This window comes from Notamacropus eugenii, chromosome 7 (genome assembly GCF_028372415.1).
Source record: "Notamacropus eugenii isolate mMacEug1 chromosome 7, mMacEug1.pri_v2, whole genome shotgun sequence".
NCBI lineage: Eukaryota > Metazoa > Chordata > Mammalia > Diprotodontia > Macropodidae > Notamacropus > Notamacropus eugenii.
Window position 1 is genome coordinate 167,393,268 of NC_092878.1, and position 21,267 is coordinate 167,414,534.

A 21,267-nucleotide genomic window follows, 5' to 3' on the forward strand; every position below is an offset into this window, starting at 1 on the left:
TGCCTGGGATTGATCTGTTGAGTTCTCTTCTAGTGTGAGAGAGTCAGAACCTCCCAGTGTTGGGCCTTTGGTTCAAGAAGTCAGTCATCTGTGCACCATGGTGAGACGTCAGAAACTGTGAAGGCTCAGCCATGTTTATCATAATAATACCAGATTGTTTGGCTAATGGAACTGTGATGCTGAGCACTGATCACTGGGGAGGTGCAAAGTAAGGAGACCCATCTTCAACCAAGGAGAAAGTGTCCTTGGTGACCCTGACATGGGGAAGGAGGAAGAAGACTGGCCTGACCACCCACACTGACGAGAGTGAAGGACAGTCCTGCATGACTCCCACAGGGCACCCAACTGAGCATGGTAGCCTGTCACCTTCATTAATATGTATCTCCTAGGCAGTTACCTGGCCTAAAAGTGTGTAGGAAAAGAAATCAGACAGGATTACAGTTGGGAAGTTGTACAGTGCCTTCAGGATTCCTAAATGCTTGTAAAAGCCTGTCTTCAAAATCAGTGTTCATGCTGGGTCGTGATGACTCCCAGATGTGCTCCTTCACAATCTCAAAGAACCAAGGTCACTCCAAAGGCATTGGGGAGATGTCTGATGGGTGTGGGAGATGGCAGTATGGTAGGGAGCTGACCTGCTGGAGAAGTGGAATATAAAATGACAGCAGTGTGAGAATGAGTGGCTATGAAAGAATACCCCAAGAATCACACTGAGGCCACATAGCTCATGCAAGTATTTATGAGCAAGAAATATAGAGATGAGAAGGGCAGGGGGAGTCCCTGCCACCACACAGTCACCCAGACCCTTCAAGTAGCAAAAGTCAAGTGACTTGGAGTTTTAAATTCAGCCGTTAGTGTTTGAAAACAGGATGTCTTCATGGGCCTTGCTCAGCTTCTCTGCTATGATCAGTCCATAGTCCATATGAACTAGTATGTCTTTACCTAAGGAGATCCCGATTTCAAAGATTATGCTTCTGTTCCAGTCCAGGAGCTTCCTGAGGGATGATGTGATAGGGCCAAAGGGGGATCCTGAGCATGAACACCCCCCCACACACCCCCACCCCAAGTAGCTTGCGTGCTAATGAATGCTGCTGCCAATTTCTCTTTGTTCCACAGGCTCCCATCCAGCGGAGGAAGAAACCAGTCTCGCAGAAGAAACGAAGGTTCAAAACCCACAACGAGCACTTGGCCGGGGTCTTGAAGGATTACTCTGACATAGCTCCAGGCAAGCAGTAGCGGTTTCCCTTCTGATCAGCTGCATTCACAGAGGACTCGACTGAGGAGGGCAGCCCCTTCTCCCTGACTGCAGAGGAAGCAGCTCTGGTGACGGAACCAAGTGGGAGGTACCTGCCTCCTCTGGCCTTGCTTGGACTGAGTGGCTGCGAGGTAATTCTCTTGGGTTCGTTCACCTTGTGAAAGAGGTGCCTGCCGCCATTGTTGTCATCTGATGTTTAACGATGCTTCTGCTCATGGTTCCACTTCCCTCTTCTGTTATTAGAGCAAGGTTGCTGATAGAATTGAATACAATGTGTGTTTATTCTGAGAGAACCTATTTATAATAAAATCATTGTAGAACCATGTTTGAGGGAGTAGTGAATTCCGTCTGTTTTCTCTCTCATCAGCAGCATTAGTTGAACTCTAGGAGGGGTGCCCACTTGTGGGGAAACAGCAGCCCTGGGAAAGCCTGGACCATCCAGCACAGTGTCCTGAGCACTGCCTCTTGTAGGACAGTGAAAGCAGTAAAGACAACTTGAAGGCATTGCTGAAACACTTGGATCTTATTTCCAAAGGATTTGATTAACAGCTCACTCAGATGTTTCAGGCTTAGGAAGCTGTGATCTGACGCAGCGTTCTGGAGTCCAGAGAACATTATCTGGTCCTCTCCGTGGGTCACAAAGGAACTGTTGAGTTTTGTATCTAAAAGCGGCATCCGTTGGCTGGACGGCAAGCACTGCCCTTGCGCCCAGCTTGGGGCTGCCTTCTGCTCTTCGTGTTGGCCGTCCTCTTCATCTTTCTCTTCCTTGATTCTTCTGTGGACTTTCTTCTTGGTCTCTGTTTCACTGTCAGTAGCCGTACGTAGAGATATCATTAATGAATTTCTGTGGGATGACTGAAAGGAGAGTGAAGGAATTTGGGGCACTTGTAGGAAGGCTTTGGGTTTCGGTGGCCCTTAATTCAAAAGCCACATGTTGGTGGTCTGCACATATGACCAGAAGGATTGCCTCCGATCACATCCGCCTTCTGGAGTCTTCAGGTGCAGATTGTTACCAAAGGAGAAGGTAGAGACATTCCAGCCGAGTGATGCTGTGTTCTCTGTATGTAGAAGGAAGTTTTTCTGAATTAAAAGCAGGAATTTATCGTTCCGATCTGTATGGGACATTGAATTAGTTAATTTTATGATCTATAGACATGGTGTAACTTAATGGAGATGGTCCCTAGCCTTTGGAGGCAGTCCACCTGGATCCTTCCCAGCTGCAGCATGAATCCCAGGACCATCGATGTAGAGCCAAGTGGAACATCCAGTGTCATCGCATCCAGTTGCCTCATGTAGCCAGCGCTCAGTCCCAGACCCTGAAACTGAATCTCTTCTGCACCATGCTCAAAAGGCCCAACTTTTCAAGGGAAGTGAGTGATGATATCTTGTATTTGTATATTTTTTCAGGTTTCTATTTTTTAAATTAGAAATTTAACAGACATCAAGAACAAAATGGATGAGCACATCCCTACACAAAGCGGAGCGCAAGAAGATTGTCTATGAAACCTTGAACTGTTGCATTTCATGTGCTTTTTAAGTGTGTATAATAAATTCAACATGTTACTTTCCAAATGGTCTTCCTTGTCTGTTCTTTCTCCTGAACTTCCTCCTGTTCTCTGTGCCCTTTTGAAAGTGTTTCAGCAGCTCCCCTCTTTTTGTGAGGAAGGAGGGAACCTGTCACTACTCTGCCTTACCCCCATTTCCACCAACTTCTTCCTCCAACATATTCTAGCAAAACCAGTCCATGCAGTGTGCATGCTCAGAAACGTATGTCTTTTCTCTCACAGTGGGATCTCCCTAGTTCCTCTGGAGATGCATTTAGACATTGCTTCAATCAGATTTATTGTGCCCATTTTAAAAAATCAAAATACCCTTGCAAATGAATGACTGAAGGCATTGATCCAGGACTCTCCTGCCTCCAGTGTAACCTGACAGCTCTTCTCCTTGAAAAGGTGAAGCATCCCCTTGTTGTCCGGGTCAGCCCCAGGGATTCTCTGCCAGCTTTCTGTTGTCTCTGCAGCATCCCCAACAGGTGGTTGTCCAGACAGCCAGAACCCTTCAGACCTCAGGGCCAGGGTGGGGTCTCTCTGTCTTTGGTTAAGCCTTCCACTGAAGCTGAGCCAGCTCAACCCCTTGTTTTAGAGACAAGCAAACTGAGGCCCTGGGCCTGCCCACCATTGCCAAGGTCATTAAGGTGTTCCCAACCTGCTGCTCCCTACTTTCAGTTACCTCCTTATCTGCCTCAGTCTTTTTCCTTTTCTCTCAAAACCTCACAGCCAGATCTCAGAGTTGTGTAGAATTTGTAACATGCCTGAGGGTTTTTTTTTAGTAAGGTATTATGGTGGAGGTGCCTTGTCCACCATTTTGTTCTGTGTCTTTGAGACAAAGGCACCATCTTGCTTTGCCCAAGATGGAGCCTTCCAGGCTCTGCTCTCCAAGTAGGAGCGATGTGGAAACAGCTCTGAGGGTACCTTCAGGTGGGTGGGTTGAAGGCAGCTTGCCCAAGGGCACTTGCATCATGGGGGCTTCTGACGCCATGTTTGTCCTAGGTCCCCCTGCTTCTCCAGGAGCACGTTAGGTTAGTGCTCATTGTTGGGGTCACCAAGGCCTCAGCCTCTCATCTATGGGCACACACACACTCCACAGCCTGGTTGTGCGGTTGTATTTTGGGGGTGCAGTCACACAGATGAGGCCCTGCTCCAGTTCCGCTGGGTGGCATGCCACATTTAAAGCCCTGCAGCTACTAAAAGTTACCATTGAACTGTCTCTAATGTTTCCAGCCATTTGAAGTGTGGTCAGCTGGAAAGCTGAACCTGACCATATTTCTGTGAGCTGCATTAATAATTCATCCTGGCTGTTCAGGCTTTCAAGGAGAGGGAGGATGCACTCGAGTCTGACGCATTGGACCTTTGTAGCTGTCGCTTCCTGTCAGTGCATCCGAGTGGTGGTGGGGGCACAGGGGAGAGTGGAGCATCCCGCACCTGCTGAGGAAGTGCTCTTAAAAGGGGCCCCATCATGCCCAGCACTGCTGCTCAGATTCAGGTCACTGGCGTTTATTTCTTGGAGGCTGCTCACATTGGACTTTCGTTACCTCAAGGGGGTGAGCTATGCAGAGAGAGGGCAGAGCCCCATTCCTGGCTCCTCTTCTCAATTAGCTGTAGTCATTTTTTTAGGCAGACTAAAGACCTACCCTCAGGAAGGTACTTCAGAATCCCAGGGACCTCAGACATTCCTGTTGATTTGCAGGATGGAACCCCTGAAGGAGGCCCCCTTCAGCTTTCCTAAACCCCTTGCTCTGATGAGGCTCCAGCTTTCGCATAGATGCCTGGCCCTCAAGTACTTAATTGGTCTTGACTTAATTTAGTTCTTCCTCTTTTTCTCAAAGTAGATGTTCTCATGTGTGATGTTAGCATGTTAGTCCACCTTGCCTCATCTGCTCGACTCTGAAAGAACACAGATTTCAAGGACACAGGGGAGGTGCATTATTCCATTTGGAGGGGACCAGCAGGGGAAGTCGGTTTAGACACCGATCCTGCTTTGCAGGGTAAGGTCCTTGGCTTCAAGGTTATGAAAACAAAGGTGAAGAGTACTCCTTGTGCTCAGACAGCGTGCCTACGTCCGGGGGTGGTGGTGGTGCAGTATATACCACTACATAAGCACAGGGCAGCATGAGGAGAGGAAGCACCAGCAGCTGGCTGAGGGGAGACTTCTGCAGGATGTGGCACCCAGACATGGAGCGAGAAGAAACGTTCAATTCGGGCAGGTGGGCCAGTTTGCCTGGGATTGTTTCACTTAATAAATCTTTCCTGGACTGGAGTAATGCAGAGTAAATCTGAAATGGTCGTCAGGAGCCAGGCCTTAAATGTCCTGAAAAGAAAGGGGCTTGTGTCTTGTGGAGGGAAGAAGAGCCACTGCATTTCTAGAGCAGCACCATTGCTTTAGAAAGATTGCCTTAGTAGCTGTTAGCAGAGGAATGGGTGAGTGGAGAGACAAGGCAGCCAGCTTTGTGAAGCCTCCTGCAAGCCTAGCTATCCTCCGAAAATCTTTCAGCTCACCTTAAAACTGGGTTTGATGCAGACTGAGGATGGAGGGAGGCCAGTGAGCGCCCTGCCAGGAGGAAGCCCACAGTCATCACCAACCAGCAGTCCGTAGGTGGATCACTGAATCCTGTCTGAATCATGTTTTGTTTTGTTTTTATCAGTTATTTGTTGTTTATTCAGTTATAGGGTTAGTATGATGCTTGAGGAATTGGTTGCGTTGTTGTACATATACAGATCTTTTTACATAATATGGAAATTTACAACTATTGAGATATATATATGCAGACAAAATCAGGTCCTCTACAAAGGTGATACATGGGGCCATGCTGTAGTGCCCTAATGGAGAAGGGGCACAAAGGTAATCAATGCATCAGTAAAGAATTACTACTGTATGGTGTTTTATATCCAGGAGCGTTGTCGTCTGGACCTAAGGGAACCTGTAGCACCTACATACAAAGCAGGCACTGGCTCTGCTTGACACCAACCACTGAGACTATACAGGTCATATCCAGCATCATATGCTAAGTACAACAGGGTTCTATTCCCCATTTCTAACTTTAGGAAGAAACTAGACTGTGTTCACAGGTTTTACACTTCTGGTGTTTAGTTACTAGTCAGAGGAAGGATTTGGTCTATCTGAAAAGCGGGTCATACATAACCCTTCAACCCCAGTCATGTTCTCTTTATGGCAGCACATTCAAAGGCTTTAAAACTGCAGCTCCTTCTGGATTCCCCAAAGAGTATCTGCACTCTTCTTTGAATGGCTGTCCTCCGAATTCAGGTTGATCTTCACCACATCTGAAATGCCATTCTGCCCCAAGACACATGGGACACTAAAGAAGACATCCTCATTAATGCCACATAGACCCTTAATCATGGTGGAAATTGGATGCACTCTCCTAAGATTCTTCATAGTGCTTTCTGCCAGATCTGCCACAGACATGCCAATGGCCCAGGAAGTACAGCCCTTCAGTTTGATTACCTCATAAGCACTCTGAACCACCTGTTTATGAACATCTTTCCAATTCTCTGCATGAGCATTAGTTCCCAAAGAAGGATGACGGTTCTTTAGAGACATACCGACAAGATTCACACTATTCCACACAGGAACACTGGAGTCTCCATGTTCCCCAAGGACCCATCCATGACAACTTGAAGAATGGATACCAAGTCTCTCCCCATTAGGTAACGGAAACAGGCTGAATCCAGATTGCAACCACTTCCAATAAGATGGTTTTTAGGAAAGCCGCTTAGCTTCCAGGCCACATATGTCAAAATATCCACTAGATTGGAAACAGTAAGCAGCTTGCAGTTAGGGCTGTATTTAACAGTATTGGGAATGATGAATTTGAAGATTTTCACATTACGCTGGACCAGATGAAGATGACTTTCTCTCTCCTGTGGATGTGCCCCATCCATCACAATGACCAGTTTTGAGTTTGCAGTCCCACTGTAGTCTTTGCCAGAAACAATCTTTGGCATTTTGAGGAAAAGGCTGCCATGTTGGAGATCCATCATCTCTCCCTTTAGTTTGCCTTCTATTACATCAACTAAGGCAAGTTCATCAGCCATTTCCTTTGTTAAGATACTAATGGCACGTGCCATGCCAACTGCATCAACCCCAACAACAGTGATCTTGTTCTGGGACCTGGGCTTCCTTTAGGACATTCAAGATGAGCTGATCCTTGACAGTTGATGCCATTTTGGAGGGTAGCTGGGGGGATAGCTGGTCAGGCTGCGAAAGTTCTGAGTTAGATGTGAGGTGGTTGCTCCCAGGCTTGTACCTGAATCATTTCAGACACACTCCTGCCATGTGGCCAGGAAGACAGACTCAGCCCAGCCTCCTGTGGGGATTGGACCCAAGATAAACTCTAGACCTTAGAATCACAGGACTCAGAGGGCATCTGGTAAATTTGGTCCCATACAGAAATTGACTGTACAGTTGACAAGTGGGTGGCCAGCCCTCCCGGAAACATCTGGACCATGCATTTGAGGACTACCTCATTAGTTTACCCTTGCATTGAACGAAATCTCTCTTTGCAACTACCCATTCCTGCCCTCTGTGCCTAGCCAGCAGAGCCAATCTAACTGCCCTCCCTTTAGACTAGTATGAATTTGACTTGTGTCGCATCTTGCTGTAACCTTAAAGCATCTTCTCTGGGCTTCAGGGTCCTCATCTGCCTCTAAATCTATGGTATTGATTGTCATGTCACATAAGTCCTTGAAGACAGCTATCATGTTCTCCCTCCTTCCCCCAGTACGTTTTATTGCTATTTTTTATTTATGCATCACCAAAATATTTCCCAGTATCCCTCTTCCTTTCTTCTTCCATAGAACTGCCCCATATAATAGTGAAATTTCTTAAAGAAAAAATGAGTAAAAAGAAAAACCGTAAAACTGATTTAACACATCCAGGAAGTCTGAAACATGTAGTGTTCCATACCTATGGGCCTCCCAACTCTGCAGAGGTGTGGCGTGTCATTTGCTGTTTCTTGGGATATTCTTGGTAATTTTGATACAGTCACTTGTAAGGTGAGGTCATCTGATCAATTGTAAAGGCCTGGGTGAATGAAGTCTTAGCCAGGGCTGTGATTTCTTGCCTGTTGCCCTCCCTCTCCCACCCTGTGCCTCTGACCAGGGCACAGGTCCTCTGTCCTGTGGATGCCCATGAAGCCGTGTTTCCTTGCATCTGTCAGTAGTTACTTTTATAACCCAAGAGGACCGTTACCATTTTTCAGTCAGAGAAGCCCCTCGAAGAATACTTCATTTACAGTGTTTCTTCTCTGGACCGTGTAAGACCTAATTAGTCCCAAAGTACCACTGGTTTTCTCAAATCCTGCATTTCTGAACCAGGGAAATAAGAGGGTTTTTTTAGTCTACTTTCGGTAGACAAGTCAGAGAATTTCTTCACCAACTCTGGAATGTATTATTCCCCAGGAGAAGGGCATTGGGATATAGCAGCCTAATTCTGAGCCCACTCAGGGCACAGGACTCCACCACCCTGTGGTAGCTGGATTTGAAAGCATTTCATGCTAAGGAGCAGCATTAAAAAAAGATGGCAAAAGAGGGGAGGCCTCTGAGGGAGTAGTTCCAAAGACTCCATTTCTTGCCTTTCAAAACTTTCCCTTCTCTTAATTTCCTTATTTATTTCTGTTAGGGACATCAGCCAGCTTGCAGTCATCAGGGCCTGCAACCTCAGAGTCATCCTTGCATCTTCCCTTTCCCTTCCCTTTCATTGGTTCTCCCTTCAGGGCAGCTTTTCCATCTGACTCACTCCCTCTGCTCCCATGGTTGCCATGCTCTTGGCCTTCCTGTTCTGTTACCGCCGTAGGCCCCTGGCTGATCTCCCTGCCTCCAGTGTCTTCTTCATTCAGTCATCAAACAGATGTTCCTCATGTGCACGTCTGATAGTGTCACTCTATTGTTACTGAGTCAGTCAGTCATGTCCAAGTCTCCACGACACCATGGACCGTGGCACGCCAGGCCCTTTTGTCCTCCACTGTCTCTCCAGCTTCATGCTCATTGTTTCCATGACGCCATCTGTCCATCTCGTCCTCTTCCATCCCCTTCTCTTTTTGTCCTTTTCTCCTTTCCCAACATCAGGGTCTTTTCCAAGGAGTCCTGTCTTCTCTTTTTGTGGCCAAAGTATTGAAACTTCAGCTTCTGGTGCGTAGCCCTGAATCCATTTCTTTAAATGCTGACTGATTTGATCTTCTGGCTGCCAAAGGGACTCTCCAAAGTCTTCTCCAGCACCACAATTAGAAAGCATTGATTGTGCAGCCCTCAGCTTTCCTTATATGTAGTCCAGCTCTCAAGCCATACGTGGCTGTGGAATAACCACAGCTTTGACTATACGCTGTCTAGATTTGCCAGAGCTTTCCTTCCAAGGAGTGTCTTTTAATGTCATGGCTGTGGTCACCATCTCTGGTGATCTTTGAGCCCACGGATATACAGTCTGATGCTGGTTCCAGTTCTTCTCCCTCTGTTTGCTAGGAAATGATGGGACCAGTTACCAAGACCTTCGTGGTGTTTTGTTGTTTTTTTTTAAGGTGAAGCTTCAAGCCAGCTTCTATTTAACTATTTATTAAATTATTTTATTTGTTTTCAGTGTTCTACAATCTCTTCAATATAGCTTAGATTTTTTCCCCCTCCCTCCCCCTTAAGCCAGCTTTGAAACTCCCTTGCCCTCATCAGAAGACTTCTTAATCCTTTTCACTTTCTGCCCTCAGAGTTTTGTCTGCATGTCTGAGATGGTTGATGTTTTTCCTGGCAACCTTAATTCTGGCTTTTGATTCATCCAGCCTGGTATTTTCACATGATGTACTCTACATATGAATTAAATGAGATGACAGTATACCACCTTGTCACACTCCTTTTCCAATCTTAAATCAATCATTTGTTCCCTGTTTGGTTCTAACTGTTGCTTCTTGGCCCACATGCAGGCTCTTCAGGAGACAGGTAAGGTGATGTGGTGCCGCCATCTCTTTAAGGACTCTCCACATTGTGTTGTGACCAGCCAGTGAATCTGAAGCAGATGCTTTTCTGGAGCTCCCTGGCTTTCTCCATGATCCAGAGAATGCTGGCTATTTGGTCTCTAGTTCGTCTGCCTCTGTTGTGGTGATTCTTAGTTCACATGTTGCTGAAGCCTGGCTTGCAGTATCTTAAGCATCACCTTAAAGGCTAATGTGTGAAATGAGTACAAATGAATGCATGATAGATTGGAATGAGGAGAGACCCTGTTTGCAGCCCCTGCTGTCATCTAGTGGGGGGCAATAGAGGCCTGCACCTGGGGTCAGCAGTGTCACAGTCTGGGAGCACATGCCAGGGAGATTATAAAGGTAAGATGGAGAAGATCTGGTTAACTGGATATGGGGGACAGAGAGGGAGGAGTTGAGGAGTACAACGAGGCGGTGAGACTGGAGAACTGGGAGGGTGACAGGGAGCTCCGAAAAGGGGAGGGTTTGGGGGAAGGATATTGAGTGCCATTTTTGGAATGTGGAGTTGAAAATACCTATGGGATGTCCAGTTTGAGGTGGTGATTGTGGGCAGTTGCAGGTGAGAGACTGGAAATCTGACGTGGACACATTCTGGAGGTAGCTGTTTTGCACGATATCTTGGAATGAGAAAGCCTTGATGAAACTCCTGCTGTGTGCCAGGTGCTGGACTTGAAGAGCTGACATTGTGTGTGGGGAGTGGTGGTCAGGAAAGGTGAGGCTTTTGTCTGGGAAGGAGCCTGGGAAAGGGTGAGTACTTCCAGGGCGGTCCAAGGTCAAGGCCATTCCAAGAGCAATGGGGCACCCCAAATGGATGGATGGATGGATGGCATGGCTTCACTTTCAGCTGCCCTACCTGCCTAGGCCACTGTGCACCACCCTTTGCCAAGAGTGCTTTCAGAATCCCAGCATCAGGAAGATGTCTTCACGTTGTCTTATGTTGCCTTCAAGTTTTCCTATGAAAATCAGATAAGGCAAGCGGAGGCTGCTGGGAGTCAGCCAAGCTGACTTCTTGCCCTGCTGCCCTGTATTCCTTCTGTTAGAGTTTGGGGTGCTGGGGAGACCCCAGTTGCTCTGGCATTCACTTTGCTATGTCAGCTAAGTCACCTGACCACTCTGTGCCTCAGTTTATCCATCCAAATGAGAATTCTGCCTCAGCTAGGTGGTGCAGTGGACAGTCCTGGACCTAGAGTAAGAAAGACTTGAGTTTAAATGTGATCTCAGACACTTCCTAGCTGGGTGACCCTGGGCAAGTCATTTAACCGTTTGCCTCAGTTTCCTCATCTGTAAAATGAGCTGGAGAAGGAAATGGCAAACCACTGCAGTATCTTTGGCAAGAAAGCCCTAAATGGGGACACAAAAGATCAGACATGACTGAAACGATTGAATAGCAAGAAACTGCCTTGTGGGGTTGTGATGAGGAAAGCATTTTGTGCCTTTTAAAGCAGCATAGAAGTGTGATAGACACTTCATCCTCCTGTCAGTCCCAGGAGGTAGCTGCTAGTATTGTCCCTTTTTACAGTTGGGGAGACTGAGGCAAACAGGTGAAGTGGCTTGCTGAGGGTCCCAGAGCTGGAAAGTGTCTAAGGCTGGCTTTGAACTCGTCTTCTAGCTCTTTGCACTAAGGAAATGATCTAGGAGGTCTCAAAATCCCCTTCTAGTTGTAACATTCTGAGATTTAGTTAAACTATTGAAGATGGGTGCTCATTCAGGTCTGTCTGTCCGCACTGTTGGCCTCTCCTTGGAAAGAGTCCTAGCATCATGGATCTGGAATTTGTTTGCATCAGGATAAAGAACCCAGGTATACCCCCATGCTGCCAAGCTTAGCTAGAGTAGATTCAGCTGCATTACTGGGGCATCTCGACCCTAGATCTGCGTTGGAGAACACTTGGGCAGAAAGGGGACCACACAAGTTCACCGCTTTCATTGCTTCCTCTATTCCAGGTGCTGCACTGAGCACTGGGAATACTGGGAAACAGCCCCTTCCTCCTCTCAAGGAGCTCCCAATCTAACAGAATAGACAGGGAATATACTGGTTACAGCAGAGAGCATTAGACCCTCCCCCCCATCCCAGCACACGCACAGTGCCCCACTTATATGAAGAAGAAAAACACTCCAAGATAAACTGTAACGATGTTTGGACCGAAGCCTCTCTGGATGGAGTTGGGAAGCCCTGCCACGCCTTCAGGGATCCCAGGCTGCCTGTTCTCTGACACCCAGATTTCTCTTAATGCCAACATTCAGTAAATGTTCTATGATTTGGAAACATGGCGCAGCACAATTTCTAAAGAATTCCAATTGTCGGAAAGCCAAACTTTAGAGCATGGGAGCATCGTGCAAGAAATGTCACAGAAGCAGTCCCCAGAAACCTGTGATCAGAAAAGGAGGCGGTCCTGAGGTGTGTGTGTGTGTTCGTCCTTTGTTGCCGAAGAAGACCATACCATCAGAGAAATGATGACATGACTTGCACTGGACTTTGTTTTGAGTGAGGGAGGGTTGAGCAGGTCACCAGCCTCACTTCTCCTCCAGAGCCATCTGAATCCAGTGACCAGATATTCATCAGGATGACAGGATGAAGCAATTGGAGTTAAGTGACTTGCCCAAGGTCACACAGCTAGTGAGCATCAAGTATCTGAGGTGACATTTGAACTCAAGTCCTCCTAACTCTTGCAACTAACTTGCAACTCATTGCACCACCTAGCTGCCCCTGATGACCTTTAGGAAGAAAGATCTCACACACTGGAAAGACCCAGAATAGCAGGGTGTGTGTGGATGGGCTGCAGTCTGCCCCACGGGGAGGTGCAGACCTATCAGGGTCATCACAGAGTCTTCAGAGGACTCCTGATGCCCGTTCAATGGGGGACATTACTAACTACAAATAAGGCTGCATTGCCATGTAGCGGTGACCTCACTCAGTGGCCTTCTTGGGCTTGAGCATGAAGGGATGTGGGCAGCATGCCACAGCCCCCCGCCTTCACATACCACTTTCCTCCCATCACAGTTCAGAAGTCATCTGGTTCCCAACTTTGGCTCTGGCTGTGGGAGGTGTGTGAGGTTGGAGAACGCTCGATGCTAGAGCTTAGAAGGGGCTTTCCTGAGAGAATCCCTCCAGGCTCCACTCAGGGGTTACCCCCTCAAAGGAGCCTTCCCTGATTGTCCCACCCCGCTCCCAGCTTCTAGGGCAGGGTTTCCTTACCTCTTGTGTGCCCTGGACCCCTTGGCAGGTACTCTTGTGAAGCCAATAGGCCGCTTCCAGAATCTTGTCTTTTAAATGTATAAGATATATAGTATTACCCATTTATATACACTGAAAGCTTCAAAACATTTAAAGTTCATAGACCCTGGGTTAAAGGCCATGGGCTGATGAGGGGGATCGCAAGTTTAGCACATTTAGCTGGGTGGTCCCTGTGTGAGGACAGGGCAGGGCCCGAGGCCACCAGACCTGGCTTGTGTGCTGCTAAGTGAGCCAAGCAGGACCCATTGTGGCAGACGGGTCTTTACATGTATACCCACATGCCCAGAGATGTTCTGGAATAAGCCCAGAGGTCAGGGAAGACATCTGGAGTGAGAAGTACCTGGTCCAAGAGAAAACCTAGCCTAGTGTTTGCAGTGACTCAGCCAAAACCAAACAGGTATCAAGGACTTAAAGGCCACGTACAGAAAGAGGCTTGTGTTTGTATCCCCAAAAGTGCCTGTAAATGGATGGAGACCTCACTGCGCAGGATCTAGGTGAGGCTGGACATGCCCAGGGTGGCATCTCGGCTGGCAGGGAGGTGTCTTCTGGCTTCTCACAGCCCACTTGGCAGTCCCTTCACTTATTTTCATTTAAAAATTTTTTTTCACTGAATAGTTTTTTATTTTATTTTTTCAATTACATGTAAAGATAGTTTTTAAACATTCATTTTATAAGATTCTGAGTTCCAAATTTTTCTCCCTCTCTTCCCTCCTCCCCAAAACAGCAGGCAAACCGACATAGGTTGTACATATACAGTCGTATTATTTCCACATCAGTCATGTTGTGAAAGAAACAGAACAGAAGGGAAAGCCACGAGAAAGAAAAACCAAAAAAGTGACAAGTCTGCTTCGGTCTGCATTCAGACTCCAGAGTTCTTTCTCCGCATGTGGAGAGTGTGTTCCATCACAAGTCTTTGGAAGCTTTCTTGGATCGGGGCATTGCTGAGGGGAGCAGTGTGTACAACGTTCTGGTTCTGCTCACTTCACGCGGCAGCCTCAGTCCCTGTAAGTCTTCCCAGGCTCATCATTCCTTACAGCACAACAATATTCCATCACATGCTTATACCATAACTTGTTTGGCTATTCCCTAATCCTTGGTCATCCCCTCAGTTTCCAATTCTTTGCCACCGCACACACACAAAAAGTTGCTATAATTATTTTTGTACCTCTGGGTTCTTTTCCCTTTCTTATGATCGCTTTGGGGATACAGATCTTGAAGGGGTATTGCTGGGACAAAACCCTCTGGGGATAGTTCCAAAGTGTTCTCCAGAACGTTTGGATCAGTGCACAACTTCACCAACAGTATGTTCCAATTTTCTCCACATCTTCAACATTTATCATTTTACTTTTGTGTCATACTAGCCAATCTGATAGATGTGAGGTGGCACGTCAGAGTTGTTTGGATTTGCATTTCTCTAGAGCATTTTTTCATACAACTATAAATAGCTTTAATTACTTCATCTGAAAACTGTCTATTCATATCCTCTTACCATGAATTGGGGACTCCTTTCACTTTCAGTGGGTGTGTTGGGGATGAACTTTTTTTTGTCGTGGACCCCAAGGAAGTCCGAAGCTTACGCAGCCATTCCCAGAACAATGTGTCTTAAATGTCTAAAATGATAAATAGGGTCACAAAGGAAACCAATTATGTTGAAATAGTTATCCAAATATTTTTTTTAAAAAGTTGACAGATGCTAGGTTAGGAACCATAGTCTATGGCAAAAGAGGCAATAGACTTGCCAGCTGGGCTGTGTGTTTTTGGTGACATTATTCAACTTGTCCCTGCTTACATTTTCTTTTCTGTGAAAAGAGACGAACCCTTGTACTACCTAGCGGCCAGCTTGTCTCGGGGATCAGCTGAGATAGAATATTTAAGGTGATGGGTGGGTTCTAACCCAACACAGAAGGGATTCCTAAGTGCCACAGCAGGACACAGCTTTCAGGAGCTATTTTTCCGTCTCCCACCTGTGTCTGACGTGCTCATTGGCATACCCAATCCTTCCTCAGCATTCAAAAGTTTGCTGATCCATGGTCCACAATGCAGAGTGCCTTGCACTGTCCTCCTACGCAAAAAGAATGTGCCAAGGCAACTGTGTGACAGCTAGAAGCAAAATTTTATTTCTTTAAAAAGAAGTCATAATAAAAAAACCCAACAACACCCTTCAGACATTCTAGAAAGAAAGTGTAACAGGTTGGGGGCGCCAGCTCGCCCAGCCAGCCGCTTCTGAAGGAGGCATCGAGCTGGCCATGACGGTCTCAGCAGTCTCTTCAGACCAGTAAGCCTTGTGCTGGAGTTTTCCCTTGAACACTAGGAAGGTATAGTACCTTCCACCTTAGCCCCTTCTCCATGCTGCTTTTTGGGACTTAAGAAACCTTGACTTTCTAATTCCCTGCCCTTCCTTCCAGAACTCTGTGCTAGGAGTAACAAAAACCAACCTAACAGCAAACAAGGGTGAACACACCTATGATAAAATGGTGACCATGTTTATTAGCCTCTAGAGTATCAGACAAGCAGCACAAACAAACTTTGGACCAAAAGGAGAATCAGGACTGGTTCTGAGGAGGTCTCTCTTGAGGTGTGAAGACACAGTACTCCGTGTGGTTCACACCAGCTCCTTCTGTGCTGGGCTGACATTTTCTCATGAATAGAGAACAGGCTGCCCAAGATCAATAACCTAGTCTTATGTTCACAGAACCCCTGGTGCAGGGAATTGAGAGGGCTGGGTCAGCTTCCCTTAAACCCTGAGCCAAGGTTTCTGACCACAGTGGAACCAAGAGCTCTTCCCTTCCCCAGGTGCTCCTCCTTAAGGAGTAAGGGGTGTGATGACAAATGGAAGAGCAAGGCTGTTCCTCTTCCTCCTCTCCTCCCACCCCACCATGGGTCTCCCTCACCTAGTCTGGAATGGCCCTATGGCTTGGTACTAGCATGAGACCCAGAAGACTTCAGCTCCTCCAGTTGCAACCATACCAAGAAAAGGAGCTTCTGCCCAAGGATCCAGGCTGTCTTGCCTAAAAAAGCTAGCAGAATTGGGAGTTAAAAGCCAACTCCATAACTATATACAACTTTGTGTCTGACACACACACCTTGTAGGACCTTCCCCCACACTTGAACCAGAACAAAAATACATCAACTCACAATACAAAAGAGCTGGTAAGATTTTTTTAAATTCCCCAAACATGCAGCTTAAGAGGTGAACAAAATAAAATTCTGATTCTAAGCATTCAGAAGTCAAACACAAAAACCCAGTGTATGATTATCCAGGCATCCTTAATAACGTTCAGCATAGAAAACACTCTCCTGCTGCGTGTTTATGTGCTGTTTCAAACTTCAGTCAAACTCTTCAGCAATGGATGGCAGACCACGCATTCACAGAAACACTATTTCTTATATTATACAGTGTAAAAGAGAAAAAACATGTTTATTTATTATTATACTTTTTCTTCGACAAGTACAGATGTGTGATAGAGGCTGTGGCAAAGTCTTGGAGGAATCACAATCAGGTGATGCTTCGTTCAAGCCTGAAACAGAAAAGCAAGAACAGATTAGGGGGCAGCCATGGATCCTCAAAAGAGTTGCCTGCCCGCCTGTCTACCTGCCCTTCTGCTATGTGGTTGGCCCATCTCATAGTGAAGGGATACAGTATTATTATTCTGACTGGGCAGGTAAGTTTGTCCAGTCCTAACCTAGATGCAAATCTAGTTGGGAAGAAAACAAGATCGGAATGATTGAGTCAATCCAAAAGATTCCTATCCATCGATCTGGACAGTCTAAGGCAAGCATTGATGAGGTGCCTGCTGTGTGCCCAGCCTTATGCGACGTGCTGGAGGTACACAAAAAGGTAAAACATGGGCCTTGTTCTCAGACAGGAGGCCTCTCCCAGAGGCCTTCAGTCCCTCCAACAGTTTCTGCTATGCCTGCCTCCTGGGTGGGGACAGTGAGGGTTCTTGGGGGAGTGGGCTGGTCTCCAAGTCCCCTACGACTCACATTCTCTAATCTTGTGACAGCCATGAAAGACTCAGTTGAAGAAAGTGAGAGCGGAGTTGCACCATGGAGGCAGCCAGGTGAAACAACATGCCCTGTCACTGCAGCACTGTGGACCTTGTTTGCTTATAGGGCCTGCCAGAGGAGGACCTTCCGCCTCCTCATCTTTTCCTTGAAGCTGTGAGAGTCAGGGTGTGGTGCATGGCACAGCTTGTTTAGAGGGTCAGTGTTGGTCGTTTTGTTAAGTGACGGCTCAGTAGATGGGAATGTGATGTAAAAGAAATTAACAGACTTTAAATTTAGAAAATGCAGTCTGCTTCTGCAGAGGAGGCCCAAGCTGGAGCTAGATATGAGAACAGCAATTTCCAGGGGGCATGGGGGAGCTGTGGTGCCAACTGTACCCGCAGCTGGAGAGCTGGAGGCCAGGGAGCAGAGGGTAAGAAGCCCCTGGGGCAGACCACACCACATAGATGGAGGTGACCTACTTACTCCATCTTTCCTTACTGGTGTCGTATGATCAGAAAAAAGGTAAGTGTTCAAGAGACACACGAGATATAAGATAGAGAGAGCACTGACAAGGCAAGGGTCAGGAGGACCGGCATCCAAATCCTCCATCACATACTATGTAACTCAGTTTCAGTATCTTCCTCTGTAAAAAAGGGATAAATAACAGCACCGACTTCCCTGAGGGTTGTGAGGATCCAACTAAATCCTATTTATAAAGCTCTTTGCGAACCTTAAAACACTATGTAAATCCTGACTATGAGAAATGCTGGCTCTTAAATTGCAGGAACAGTAGTAAACAGTAGATGACAACATAGATGCGAGACCTCAAGTTGTATGGTGTGAAGCCAGAACAGTAATGAGAGGCAGACTTATATCAGAGGATGCTGTTGTTAGGACAAAGAAATTTTAAGTTTCATTGATGGTTCAGGAAATTAGGAGATGAACACATTGATACATCCACACAAATCATCAGAATAAAAGGAAACAATGAAACTGAAAATCAATCACAGGGCCACGTAGCTATTGAGCATCTGACACTGGATTTGAACTGAGGTCTTCCTGACTCCTGGTCCAGCTTGCTATCCACTGTAATACGGAGCTGCCTTAAAGAATCAGGAAAAGCCGATGATGTGTAAAGACCACAGGTTCATCAGTCAGTCAATATGCATTTATTAAGTGCCTACTATTTAGCCAGGTACTCTACTAAAACAAAGCTCACAGTCCAACGGGGAAGACACAGTGATGAGAACGAGGACATCGCTGCACAGAAGTCCAAGCACTGTGGCTGACCAGACTAGTACGAGCACAGGAGGCTTGAACACAGGTCGGGTATGCACAGTCCATAAGACCATTTGGAGAAGAGATGGCTCCAAGTTGGCGAATCTCATGTTTCTTTTGAGCTATTGCAATTCTGCTTCCCTCAGAGCATGGGACCTTCTGTGCAGTGTCTCCCATGTTTCACAGCTGATGACCTTAAGAGCTCCTTGTATTGTTTCCTCTGACCACTGTGTGAGCGCTTGCCTTGTGTGAATTCTCTGTAAGGTAGTCTTTTAGGCAAGCATGTGTTTGGCATTGAGACAGCGTGGCCAGCCCACTGGAGCTGTGCTCTCTACAGTAGAGCTGGAATGAGAGGACCTCAGTGTCTGGTCCCTTCTCCTACCAGGGGATCTTCAGAATCTCCCTAAGACAATTCAAGTGGAATCAATTGCCTTTCTTGGCATGACACCAGTACACTATCCACATTTCACAGGTATACAACAATGGTTCTGGAGACCTTCAGTTTGATTGTCTCTTCAACAGTTTCCTTGACAACCTACCAAACGCTCAGCTAATTCTGGCAGTGTGTGCATCAACCAAAGTACACTGCCAAGGTAAGTGAACTTATCCATAGCATTCAGAATTTCTCCATTTGCTGTAGCTGATAGTCTCGCACATGGATGATATAGGAAACATGTATTTTCTTGGTGTTGATTGTTAGCACAAGCAATAGAAAGCAGATCCATAATTTGTTGCATCTCAGCTTCAGAGGCTACACTGAGTACATAATCATCAGCAAACAAAAATATGTACCAACTCTCCTTGCACTTTGGTCTTGGCGTATAGCCTTTTCAAGCTAAGTGGTTTACAATCAGTGCAGCAACAGACCTTGGTGCCATTTTCATCCTTGTTGAAGGCTTCTCACCACACTACTGAAAACATGCTAAAAAGCATGGAAGCAAGCACACAGTCATGTTTCCCACTGGTAACCAAGAAAGTGCAAGAGCATTGTCCTTTATCTGGAACTCAGGCAAGCATGCCATCGTGAAAATGACGTACTATGCTAATGAACTTTTCCAGGCAACCAGATTCTGCCATAATGTTCCACAAGCCCTCACAACTGACAGCGTCAAAGGCCTTGGTCAGATCTACAAACATTGTGTATAGACCTCTGTTCTGCTCCTGGCATTTCTCCTGGAGTTGTCGGGCAGCAAACACCATATCGACTGTTACTCAGCCCTCTCTGAAACCACACTGGATCTCAGGTAGATGACCATCCTCCAGGTGAAGGATCAGCCTCTTAAGGAGGACTCTGACAAGAACCCTGCCCCACCCCCACACTGTCCCAAGACAATCTATTTCCTTTACCTTAATAGAGATGGACAATGGAGACCTGGGGGATATAAGCTCCTCTTTCCACATAACCCAGAAAAGGGTTACAGTAGATCCTCCTCCTTGTAAATCTCAGCTGGAATAGAATGTGCATCAGCTGCTTTGCCACAGGAGAGGAGCCTAATGGCCCTCAAAACTTCTTCTTCAGTTGGAAATTTGGTTAGAAAGGGATTGATTTCAACCTAAGGTAAATAGTCAATGACTTCAGCAGTGATCGATCTGTTGAGAATCCTATAGAAATGTTCCCCCCTCTCTCCAGGATCATGTCCTTATTACTAATCAGTGTGGCTCCACCAGGACTGAGTAGCTGAGATGCACCACAACAAGTCTTTGGCCCATAAACAGCCTTTAGGGCATCATAAAAGCACTTTGGATTGTTAACTATCAGCATAAAACTGAACCTCATCCGCCTTCCTACTGAGCCAAGAATCTTGCATTTAAGCTTTGCTTACACTTTACTTCTGGAGTCATCTCTAGTCATCCTGATGAATAAGTGGTCACTGGATCCAGACGACTCTGGAGGAGAAGTGAGGCTGGTGACCTGCACAGCCCTCCCTCACTCAAAGCAAAGTCAAGTGCAAGTCATGTCATCATCTCTCTGATGGCATGGTCTTCGGCAATGAAGGATGAACACAACAATACTTTACTTCTGATACAGTTAAATGCTGCCTTCTTGGTGATGGATGAGCTATCTTTTTGGTAAACCCTTGGAGTTCTCATTTTTCATTTGGCAGCTTCTGGATTTCCCCATCATTTTTGTCAAACCAGTCTTGATGTTTGCAAGTGTCATGACCTAGCTGAGGACATGCCGTATACCAAATCTCTGAAAGCTGCCCACTCCTTTTCTGCTCCACTTTTGTCAGCTGTTGTTGGCTCCACTTTCCCTCTGAGTTAGCAAGGAGCTGTTCTTGCTCAGAGAAGCACTCTAGTCTGTTGGTATTAATTCTTCTGGTGGTCTTTTGTCTTGGGGATGCTGCTTTTGTTGAATGTGAATATGTAGCTTGGAGAGGATAAGTCTGTGTCAGTCCAGCACTCTGCACACACATTGCCTTAGTCACTCTTACATACTCTCTCTCCATGAAATAACATAGTCTATTCAATGCAAATGTTTTCTGCAAGGGTGCGTTCTTGAAGTTTTATTACACTTAGGTAAAAAGAAATTGTTGGCGGTCATAAGATGCACCATTCTTCAGTAGCAACTGATCAGCGCGGTTGTTGTTTCGGCCATTTCTGCCAAGGACTTTCTACCATATCTGGTGGTCTGAGCCTGCTTTAGCATTAAAGCCAACCAGAATTATAAGCTTGTCCTCTTTCAGTACATGATATTAAGGGTCTCCAGATCTCATAAAATTTTCCTTTGACCTCTGGGTTAAGGCAGAAGCCTGTGTACTCATGATGGTGGTGTGGCACTTTCCTGCAAGTGGCAAGTGCATTATCATGAGCCTGGCATTCACATCAGGAGAGGCATACAAGCTTGCTGATTAGATTAGCTTTGATTGCAAAGCCTACACCAGCTTCATGGACACTCCCCATCACTCCACATGACCACTCCAGGAACATTCTATCCAGCTCTGACTTGAGTGAACTCACCTTCATTTGCCAGCCTTATTT

The 21,267-nt window shown here is 46.4% G+C and overlaps 2 protein-coding genes and 1 pseudogene across 11 annotated transcripts in view; 1 reads left to right on the top strand and 2 right to left on the bottom strand.

The window, feature by feature from the left end:
• Positions 1-2,824, top strand: part of GTF2E2 (general transcription factor IIE subunit 2) — a 77,762-nt gene extending 74,938 nt beyond the window's left edge. For all 4 annotated transcript variants that reach the window (XM_072625493.1, XM_072625497.1, XM_072625495.1 and 1 more), the window contains one exon: positions 1,114-2,824. In XM_072625493.1, the coding sequence (XP_072481594.1) occupies positions 1,114-1,233 (120 nt within the window). In that variant the 3' untranslated portion in view covers positions 1,234-2,824. The remainder of the gene's footprint in view (positions 1-1,113) is intronic.
• Positions 2,825-3,164: 340 nt separating this feature from the next.
• LOC140514965 (L-lactate dehydrogenase A chain pseudogene) lies at positions 3,165-9,430 on the bottom strand (annotated as a pseudogene).
• A 6,989-nt stretch (positions 9,431-16,419) lies between these two features.
• RBPMS (RNA binding protein, mRNA processing factor) overlaps positions 16,420-21,267 on the bottom strand; it is a 140,369-nt gene continuing 135,521 nt past the window's right edge. For all 7 annotated transcript variants that reach the window (XM_072625506.1, XM_072625509.1, XM_072625512.1 and 4 more), the window contains one exon: positions 16,420-16,538. The gene's annotated coding sequence lies outside the window, so the exon portion shown is untranslated. The remainder of the gene's footprint in view (positions 16,539-21,267) is intronic.